General features: G+C 53.3%; 1 protein-coding gene across 1 annotated transcript; it reads left to right on the forward strand.

Annotated features, from left to right (window-relative positions):
• Positions 1 to 3,178: 3,178 nt before the first annotated feature.
• Positions 3,179 to 10,367, forward strand: LOC146809118 (alpha-crystallin B chain-like). The gene is made up of 3 exons (XM_085615917.1): positions 3,179 to 3,494; positions 8,730 to 8,852; positions 9,485 to 10,367. The coding sequence occupies exons 1-3, from the start codon at positions 3,300 to 3,302 to the stop codon at positions 9,680 to 9,682; spliced, it is 516 nt and encodes a 171-aa protein (XP_085472043.1). The 5' UTR covers positions 3,179 to 3,299; the 3' UTR covers positions 9,683 to 10,367.
• The last annotated feature ends 645 nt before the right edge of the window (positions 10,368 to 11,012 follow it).

Below are 11,012 nucleotides of genomic sequence, written 5' to 3' on the forward strand. Positions count from 1 at the left end.
AAGGACCTGACCTCCTCCTTGCTCTTGGGGGCTGGAGCTTCCACAATGGCCTTCACGTTTTCCTTCTTGGGGGTGACCCCTTGTTGCCCTATTTCGTGGCCTAAATAGGTCACCGATTGCATTCCCAACCGGCATTTCGACCATTCCGCCGTGAGACCTTTAGCTTCCAGCGTCCGTAACACCTTTTCCAGTGTCCGGTCATGGTCCCTCCTATCTCTGCCCATCACCAGTATATCGTCCTGGAAGTACTGCACGTCCTTGCAGTCTCTGAACAGCTGGTGCATCATCTTCTGGAAAACGGCCGCCGCCGAGGCCAGCCCGAACGGCATGCGACAGAATCTGTAGCACCCAAACGGGGTAATGAACGACGTGAGACTTTTGCTGTCCGGGTGTAGGGCTACCTGGTGGTAAGCTGATGTAAGGTCGATGGTGGAGTACCACTGGACTCCTCTGGTTCGTGCCAGCATCTCCTCTATCTTGGGAAGGGGAAATTTCTCCACCACTATGTTCTTATTGAGTTCTCTCAAGTCTACGCAGAGCCTGACCTTCCCGTTGGGTTTCATCACAACCACCAAAGGCGCCAACCATTCGGCACAGGTTATGGGTTCTATGATGCCCTTCTTCTCCAGGTCTTGGAGTTCCGTCTGGACAGCTTCCCTTACTGCAATGGGCACATTCCTTACTTTGTGTGCTACTGGTGTGGCTCCTTCCTTCAGTACTATTTTGTGTTGAAATTTCTCCATTTTTCCTACTGCGCCCCCAAACACTCTAGGGTACTTTTCTTTCCATCTGTCTGTATCTAGCCATTCCACCTGGTCTGTGAGCAGGATCTGTTCCTTCCCTCCTGGGTCGAGTTTTATGCCCAGGTCGCCCTGGTCCAACCATCCCAGGACGGAGGGTCCTTTCTCGGCCACGTACAGCTTGCACCACGCCGCACGGCCTCTGAATTCGAACAACAGACGTCGGAACCCTAGCATGGGGATGCGATCACCATTGTATGTTACCGGTCGTATGTCTAGTTTCTCCAGCCCAGGGCCCAACCTGGGTTGGAATTGTTCCACCCACACTGCACGCTGTACGATGGTGAATGGGGATCCGGTGTCTGCCACAACCGCGATGGTTATGCCGCCCATGGACATCTCCAGGACCGGTTTGGTTGATCTCTTGGCATCCACGCTCAGTACCTGATCATATATGCACAGTACGGTGACCACCTCCTCCTCCGTGGCGTCTTCCGGGTCTTCCGCGCTTTGGTCCATGTATTTCACCACTCCTTTCTGTTGTTTCTTCCGACACACCTTCTCGTAGTGGCCCATGATGCCGCAGTGCATGCATTTGGCCCTGAAGGCCGGGCAACGTCTGTCGTGGGCTTCGTGGGACCAACTTCCACACCTGTAGCACGTTTTCTTGCTCTCACCGTCCGCTTGTTTCCCTTGCCATCTGCCGGTCCCTTTGGTTGTGGGAGGCTTGAGTTTCTGGTCCCTGCGGTGATCTCCCTCCTGTATCCTGTTCACCATGGTTGGGGTGCCTGTGTCTTTTCTGGTGGCATCGGCGCACCTCTTTGAAAGTTCCGCCCTCTTCACTATGACCATTACTTCCTTGAGTGTGGTGTCCCCACTCGCCCACAGCTTGTCTTGCACGTTTGTACTGGTGGTGTGCATGATCACCTGATCTTTTATAAATTCGTCTTCCCACAGTGCGTACCTGCACGGGGCTGCTAGCTTCCTCAGTGCTGCTACATACTCTTCGATGGATTCTCCCACCTTTTGTTTCCGTTGCTGGAAATTGTATCTGTCTACCGAAACGCAGACGGTGGGGCGGTACCGCTCATCCAGGTCCTCCACCGCGTGCGCATACACATCATCATCTGTGTCTTCTCTCTTCGTGGGCACTAGGCTCTTGTATATTCTCAGACCTTCAGGCCCTAGATTTAGTAACAGGATGCGTTTTTTTCTCTGGGGCGTGAATTTCTCTTCGTTCTCGTCCTCCAAAACCCCTATGAAATTGTCTATGTATTCCTTCCAGTCCTCCCATTTCATCATTGGTTCACCCGGTTTCGTTAGGAATTGCACCGGTGCAATCGCATACCCTGCCGGGGTACTCATCTTTGCTTCCTTGGCGCTCGTTTCGTCGGTGGCTTTACTCGGGGGGCTGCCTGGGGTGTTGTCGTTGTTTCTTGTGTGCTTGATCCTCTGGGGGCTCTTGTCACTGGACCCCACTTCCTCCTCTTTGGTAGCCCGTGCAGCGTTTACTGTGCTTGATTACGTGCGAGGGCCGCTCGTGTGCTTTTGTAGGTTGTGGACGGCGTCGTCTCTGTGGCCTGTTTGTGGTTTGGTTATCGTACCGTGGCACTGCCACGCTCCTCGGGTGCTCTGTGCCTGGGGTCGATCTCTGCAGTCGGCCGGGGCGTGTCCCGTGGCTTCCCCCTTCCAGGCGGCCTGTGCGGTGTGTTGTTCGGGCTTGATGGCCTGGTAGCGTGTCTTCCTTCGACTCGTGGGGCCACGTGGAGTGTTGCCCTCTACTGCGCTTCCCCGTCGGTCCGGTCTCCGTCCCGACCTCGTCGCCACTGTAATGTTTGTAAATGAGCACTCGGAACAAGTGTTATCTTTCCGCTATGTTTATTTGGCACAACAGTTGAGCAGTTACACCCAGGAGCGCCGGCCACCTCTCTCCGTCCGCTCGCTGCCGCGCACGCCTCTTCGCCCGCTCCGCTTACTCCCTCGCGCGCCTCCTGGCGTCAACCTGCGTACCCGCGTCACGTGACGTGACGCGCTAACAACTAGACCGCTACACCTCTCTCGCTGCTTCTTCCTATTCCCTCTCTCGCTGCTTCTCTCTCGTCCCCTCTCTCGCTGCTTCTCTGTCGTCCCCTCTCTCTCTTTCCCTTCTCTCGCTGCTTCTCTCTCTTTCCCTCTCTCGCTGCTTCTCTCTTTCTCTTCTCTCTCGTTCCCTCTCTCGCTGCTTCTCTCTCTTTCCCTTCTCTCGGTGTTTCTTTCTCTTCTCTCTCTGTTCTCTCTCTTTCCCTCTCTCGCTGCTTCTCGTCCCCCCGCTCCTGGTGGCCCTCCTGTCCCCGCCCACCTCCTCTCCCTGGTGACAGATTCGCCGGGGCTCCACGCCTGGAATGATCTGCCCTCCTCTGGCATCGGTCCTCTTCTATAAACTTCTGGCTCCTTCCAGGCGCCGCGGCGCGGGGTATATAAGGAAGAGCGGAGGCGCCTGGCGGACAAGGACTGCAGGCAGCGCTAGAGAAGCTCCCGCTCTGATACCGGAATACCTCCGTGACCCTCGCACCAGACGCCATGGACATCACCATCAGCCACCCCTGGATGAGGCGCCCCTGGTTCCCGGGCCCCCTCTTCCCCAGCCGCCTCTTCGACCAGCGCTTCGGCGAGGGGCTTTTTGACACCGACCTCCTCCCCGGCTTTTCGGGCAGCGTCTTCCCCTATGCCCGGACCCCCAGCATCCCCCTCCCGCTGGAGACCGGCCTCTCCGAGGTAAGTGTCTTGTGGAGAATAAGAGCGCAAAGTACCGCAGAACCTGTCGCTGCGTAGAGACAGGCAGCCGTGGCAAGGGCATTAACCCACCGAGATAGCTAATGAGAGTTTATACCCCGCATATCTCTGCATCGGAGTCTTCATTGTCTGGGGTGTTATGCACAGTAAACTGCTGTGGCTGGATTTATTTGCCTGTTTGCGGGTTATTTATTCCCAGTCCGGTGCAGCAAGTTAAGAGTTCTTTAGCAACTCACACTCACTGATCTCAAGAAATGTGTGCAGCTCACTGTGCTATCTGTGTGTACGGGATGCTATGCGGCCAAACACTTTAAGGAGCATCGTTTCTAGGCTCTTTGAAGCTGCAGTCATTGGACGACGCTATATTTAAATATTGGTAAGAGAGGTTTACCGCAACATTTTTCTAATGCGGGGGCTAACTAGTATAGTCCATCGTGTACTGCAGTAGTAAAACCAATCTAAAACAGGGTGTGGACATGCGACCTTATGCAGTTACGAGAAGGAGCCGCGTTAAACCGCTGAGCTACCACACTAACATTGGAAACTGGGACCTGCCCATTACACTGACTCTGCCCCAGCCCTGCGATATTTTCAGCGGCTCTGGCGTATTGTACTATATTAATATTCGCAGACATTTTAGGGGCTTAAAGAATGGTTGCCTTCCTTCTTATATTAAATACATGTATTTTAAGAAGGGTCTGGGTGCCTACGTCTGCTCACGTCAGCCGGGTGTCTTAGTGCAGTAGGGTGCCCACTAGTCGAGCTTGTGGACATAAATTCCAGTCACAGCTCAGCCTATTTTTTTCTTTTTTTTTGCATATTTATATAGCGCGAACTCGACCCGAAGGTATTGGAGCGCTTTACATAGCACCGTATTTACATTACACATTCAGGCACGGGGAGATTAAGTGATTTGCCCAGAATCACAGGGTGTGGACGCGTCCTCGAGGCTCGAACTCTGGTCTCCAGCACGAAAGTCGGCAGCGTAGCCGACGGACCACATCCTCTCCCCATCATCTTTCCGAGGTGGATAAAAGTGCGGCACTGCGGGGCACACGCAGTGACGCAGAATCTGCTCCCCGCGCCGAGCGTCCGCTTCAGTAGGAGCTCTTGCATCGGCGCCACGCTGTGGCCTGTTGATGCATAAATATAGATGTGAAGTCGTCCAGGGGCGAAGCGTTGGTCGGGCTGGCAGCCCTGTGCCGTGTGTTTATTGTTGACATGCAACAACTCGAGCTTTCTGGAAGGGGCGGAGATCCGAGGGTGCCAGGGGAGGCGCGACAGGTGGGCGGGAAATACAAATATTGCGGAGAACCCTCTAGAAGCGGCTGGGCTGGTGAGCCAGGTCTCCAAAGAGGGGGCGGGCACATACATAAAATAATACTGTTGGATCTGGGTCATCCGTGGCGCCTGCTCACCCTGCGCTTCTGCGCCTGTCCTCGAATGACCCCAGTAGAGCAGCCGGTGTTGTGCATGGCTGTTCTTGCTTAGGTTGTGTCCTTGTGCATTCGCTTGTACACACACATAGGTGGGCGCGTCACGCCTCTCTGGCAGCGAGCGGTCTGTGTGCGCCTCTCTAATCATCCGTGTCTGTTTGTGGGCGCCCCCTGTAGATCTGCGTGGGCCTAGGTTCACCTGTTGGGGTGTCGGAGATCCCGGGTGTGATTTCTGTCTGCAGACCTATAGGCGCCTCTGAGTTCTGAATCTTGTATATTGTGAGGCGTAGGTGTGCTTGTGTTTTCTCGGCTGGGGGCGTCACTTCCGTTTATTATGTTTGTGACTGGGCCTGGCTCCTCCTATGCTCCATTGGTTCTTGTGTGTTTGACAAATCTGTCACACGCCTGTGGGCGTGGCACAGAGCCCTGGGTGTGTCCTTTCACTCAAAGCGTGTGCCAGGTTTACAAGCGTGTGGGTGTGTTGCTGACCGTCTGTGTTTATTTATTGCTCTTTTTATAGCGCGAACTCGACCTGAAGTTATTGAAGCGCTTTAAATTAGCAACAGTTAGATTACACAAGGGCAAGTTATTTTATTGGTAGGCAAAGGTAGATGGAAGTGATCTGCCCAAAAACGCAAGATGTTGCAGAGGATCGAATCCGGTTCCAACTATGGTAGCTCTGGCCGTTACGCCACATTCTCCCCTCTTTGTTTATAACGTCCTCGCGCTGTTTATATGCGCAGATTTAACAAAGTGATGTTTCCCATGTCAGCTCGTTGTGGTTTCTCCCACAACATATTTACGGCCTCCGTATCCTGTACGCAGCGGCAGCACATGCAGTTTGTCCTTTCCTACAGGATATGCTCACACTCTTTAAAGTACTCCGGTCCTACAGGATATGCTCACGCTCATTAACGTACTCCTTTCCTACAGGGAACTCTCAGCTCGCACTCACAGGTATACTCGGGGCTTTACGTGTCTCTCAAAGGGGCGTGGCTAATGTAATTAAGGGCGTGGTTTAAAACACAAGCTAAACATCTGTGTTTCGCATAGTGTGCCCCCCCCACTTGTATTTTGCTGTTTCTGTCGTTGCATCCAGATATGAAACAACACGTAGCATCATACCTACAACAAGTCAGGACTAATGGCTTTTGTTAGTTGCATGAAATAAATAAGCAGCATGGCTTGTATAGAATATTGAAAAAGCTTCCACTTAAAGCTCTGGTGACACCATGGCAACGCTGCTGCTCCTGAGTTTCAAAAAGAGAAGGGAAATCCAGAGAGAAAATGACTCTTTAAAGGATTTCCCTCCCCTAGGACCCTCACCTGGCATGACCAGGGCCGGACTGGGAACCAAAACCGGCCCTGGCAAAGTAGACGGCCGCCGCCCCCCCCCCCCCCCCCCCCCTGGGCTTGGGGGTGCCGCCAAGCTCTTTGCCAGGGCCGGTTTTCGGACGATTTTGTTACAGGGCCGTTTTTGCAGCTATGCTGCAAAAACGGCCCTGTAACACAAATGGCCCCAGGGGCCCAAAACCGGCCCCCTCCCGTGCGGCGCACCGGGGGATTGCCCGGTGCCCGCTATGGCCAGTCCGGCCCTGGGCATGACGTCCTGCCGTAACTTCTCCTCTAGTGAGAAGTGAGCAGCTCACATCGATGTGCTGTCACTGCAGCCCGGAAAGAAACGGTCCCCTGTGCCAGGGCACAGAAACAGAGCCCTATAGCGACCCATTTCGAGGCCCCCTTTAAACAAGCATTGGCATAGCCAATAGGTCTCGCCGTTGGGACCTTATAAGTGTTTAGCCATGCAACACTTGATGTTGTTGCACCAAGGATATTGTGCTGAATAACTAAACACTTATAAGGTCCCAAAGGCAAGACCTATTGGCTATGCCAATGCTTGTTTCTTTTAGTGTGTGCCAGGCCATTCAAATACCAGAAACGCTGTTTACGTATAAGAGTTCAATGGGGAAGGCACTACCTCTAGGGGTCTACACATTACAGGTATGAACCTCAGGGGCGGGGGGGGTGACTAGCTTTTCACCTTTTCAATGTTGATAAAACTTTAGAAACAACAAAAGTAAATATTTTAAGCGCCAAACGACAACTGGTTTTGTAGTCAGTGTCAAACGTACTTATTACAATTCTGAAAGCATACATGTTAAGACAGTATGGTTTGCATTCGCTGTGGGGCATAAAGGAATCACCTAGTATGTTCTAAGTTACAAGCCTGAAAGTTAATATCCTGTTTGAGATCACAAACATAAGCTACCAAAATACAGTTTTTAACCCCTTCGCCGCGGCAGGAATTCCGCCGCAGCGCTGGGGGGTTTGGGGGCAGTTGCGGGTCCGCTGTGCTCGTGACGCAACCACTCCGTCACGAGTCACGGTTGAGCTGTGCTCATGACGGAGTGGTTCCGTCACGTCTCCGCCCACTGCGCTAATCGCCCGCACAGGAGGGGAATTAGCGCCGCGTGGGCGGAGCGGCCGCCAACGGCCGCAGCATGACGGAACCACTCCGTCATGAGCACAGCGCAACCGTGGCTCATGACGGAGTGGTTCCGTCATGAGCGGTGAAGGGGTTAAGAAAAAGCCCTGCTTTTTTTTTTTTTTTTAATGGGCAGCGGAATAAATCGTAAAAACATCACGTAGGCTATTAAATGGTTCTTTGCAATAGTGATATAGCTTTCCGTTAAGACCAATATTTCTACCCTGAGTAACACACAAGTAACAAAAACAAAACTGGACTACGATTGCCCTCTAAAGGATTTATTTAATCTAAGTGATGAATGCCTGGGATCTCCAAGCACTGTGATAAAAACAGCCCCCAATTGAGAAGCATTTCATATTTTGCTCTTCGAGTGCTTTCCAAGAAGAACTCGTGTGGCAGATTCTGTGAACGGCGCGCCTGGCACACAAGGAGAATGCTGCTGTGGTACATCTGTGCTGCTCCATGCTCCTCCAAAGGAGACGCAATGACATCACTCTGTCTTCCAGGCAGCACAATTAGAGCGTGTGTGCCTATTTGTCTTGCTGCTGGGATGAGTAACGCGCTGTTAGCGGAGTCCCGTTTCAATCAGGCTTAGTAATCAATTGCACAAGATAGACATACCAACTTGTGTATGCATACTTACGCTCAAAACAAAGCACAAACAAGCCCAGGAGTTGTGTGCGCGCGCTGAAAGAAAAAAAAGCACGCGAGTGGTGCGTGCGGTGGAAAAAGTGAAAAAACAGCTGCACGTCTGGCGAGTGGTGTGCGCGCACAGTGACTAGAGGGGAAAGCCATATGGCGCCTCTGCTCGTCATTGTGCATGTAACTGCACGCTCGTGGCCAGCAAAAGCGTCTGGTAGGACTTTTGAAAGCCCATAGACTAAATGTCTCGCCGAGCAGCGCATGCGCTGACTCAGCGAGACCTAAAAACTGCCGGTGCTCTGACCCGGCCCACTTAAAGCCCTGGGTATACTCCTTTCCCACGCATGCTCTCAGCTCACATGCGTGCGTTCTCGTGCAGTGCGCTCACAGGGTTCCCTTTCCTACATAATACTCTGAAGCTTGGCACACACTTGTTCTACCTTCCTACAGAATCCTCCTACTTCGCTCCCACACGTGTAACCTTTGCTCTACAGGGTGGTCTCATCTCAAATTCATGCGCTTTCTCATTTCCTGTAGGGTACTCTCATTTCACGTCCACACGTGCTAGCCGTTATTCTTGGCTCACGCCCGCACGTGCTTCCATTTCTTACAGATGCTTTCAAGTCACACTTCTTTGTTCTTCTCCCACAGGTGAAGCTGGACAAGGACAAGTTCTCCGTGCACCTGGACGTGAAACACTTCTCGCCAGAGGAGATCAGCGTGAAAGTGATCGGAGACTGTGTGGAGGTGCACGCCAAGCACGAGGAGAGACAGGTGAGGTGCACTGTAGAGGTCATGGGTCACAATCAGGTGGTGGGATCACAGGGGCACTATACACCCCGTGCACACCAGCATATGTACCTGCGATGCAGTCTTGGGTCCCTAGTAACCTACAGGAGAAGCCTTCAGCAGATATGGCGTGCCTCCCCTCAGCATGAAGTGGTGCCCATTCCATACAAAGGGGTGCATCACTCCCCTTGAGAGGGGGTGGACTCGGTGCCAAGGGGGCATAGGTTTGGATTTTCTTTTTTCCGCCCTCACCGTCTGGACTTTAGTTTTCTCCTGTTAGTGAGGGGTTGGTCTTTTCTAGTGATGACAAGCCTAGGCCCCATATGACGATATTTTATCCTGACTTCCAGGCCCTGGGCATTGCTTCCAATCTGGGCCCGCCCTCCCCTGCCCAAGTCTAGCTTTGCCACCGCTCTTGGGTGAGGGGTGGGCGCTCTTGTGCACTGGGAAACCAAGATGGCTGATTCTCGTCTTACCTCCCATCTCCCCTGGGAAAGGAGGGGTTGGGCCTAAATACAGATTTAGAAAGACTGCACTTCTGGTGGGCGGTGGGAAGTTGGGGACTTGCCATGAGAGCGATGCTGGTACTCACCCTCTTCTCCCTGCCTCCCCTGCAGGACGAGCACGGCTACATCTCGCGAGAGTTCCACCGCCGCTACACCATCCCCAAGGTGGTGAACCCCGCGGCCATCACCAGCGCGCTCTCGCCCGACGGCATCCTGTCCGTCGAGGCGCCCACGGCGGAGGCCAAGCAGCCCGAAGAGCGGACCATCCCCATCGTGTGCCAGGACAAGCCCGCTGTGGCCGGGAAGTGATACCGAGAGGAGCTCCGGCGCCATGCCTGGCCTGTGCCCCCTTCGGCAGATGCTAAGCTGACCTTTGACCTTGGTTACCAGGCTGAGAGACCACCTTCGAGGCGGACTGCCCACAAAACAAATATGGACATTTCTCTATAGACTATTGCTTGTGAATGGCTGGCCAGGCTTGGCGAAGTTTGTGACTGACCCTTTCGAGGCTCCACTGGCCTTTAGTACCAGCAGCCCGGGGTGAACCTTCCTACTGCCCCACAGGTCATTCAGCCTGTCCCCAAGTACAGCATCCGCACTTGTTTTGTGCCGTTCTCCCCCGACCCTCCACTTTGGCACACTGGCTTCAGTGCGCCCCCCCCCCCCCCCCCCCCCATAGATGTGCCACCTCAGAGCGCCAGGAGCAGGTGTGTTCAGACCCACTGGGAAGAGTGCTGAGATCAGGGGCCGCCCCCACGACTGTGGGGCCAAGAAACTGATTAACACTGGCCTCTGAGAACAGGCAATCAGGGGACAGTGCACACACTTCACAGGACCCCGGGAAAATGCTGCCTGTGTGCCCGGCCTGCTTCTATGCGCTCTTTCCGCTCAATTTTGTGTGTTTTTGTTTCTATTCGGTGCTTTGTAACAAGTAAAACGGTGCTGTGAACAATAAAGTGGGGCCTAGTTTGAAAAACAGGTCTCGGCGAGTTGCTTTGTCTGTTGGAGGTACTTCCAAAGGGCCAGGTTTAATCGCCGGCGGGGGGGAGGGGGGGGGCGGGAGGGGGGTTCAATAGTTCGGGACTTTTTGTTTCTGGGCCAGGAGATATCTGACCATTGTTTTTCGCCTCAGGATCAATTCCATTTTTCTCTGGAGCCTGCTGTGAAATGCCCCACCACAGAAAACACAAGAGGTGCTTTTCACCTGTCAGAGGAGCTTTTCAAGGAAAGTTGGATTGAGATCGGATTTTTACTGACAGTTTGAGTTGTTTTTATTTACTTGATTCTCCTCCTTTCCATTGGATGTGCGTTTATGGCACGTTTGCTAAGCATGGGGCTGTTGAGGAGATCTGTTCCTCGTGGTGATTGTTCCATGAGCTACAACAATCACCTTATGGTACATATAGGATAGAATTAAGGAAAGACCTTTACCATCTCACCCTGGGGGGGGGGGGGGGGGGGCTTCAAGCAAGGGGGTCTCCTTCAAGCATGTTCTTGCTTGGCAAGGAACCCCAGAAAACGAGAACTTTTAATTCAACATCACATCCCAGGCTGTGTAACAGGCCTTCCCTAGGTCCACATCCCATTCTGCCTCTGTGAGGAGCCCTCGGCCGAGGGGACCTTTCTTTCATCATCACAC

The sequence above is a fragment of the Triturus cristatus genome, chromosome 7 (assembly GCF_964204655.1).
Source record: "Triturus cristatus chromosome 7, aTriCri1.1, whole genome shotgun sequence".
Lineage (NCBI taxonomy): Eukaryota > Metazoa > Chordata > Amphibia > Caudata > Salamandridae > Triturus > Triturus cristatus.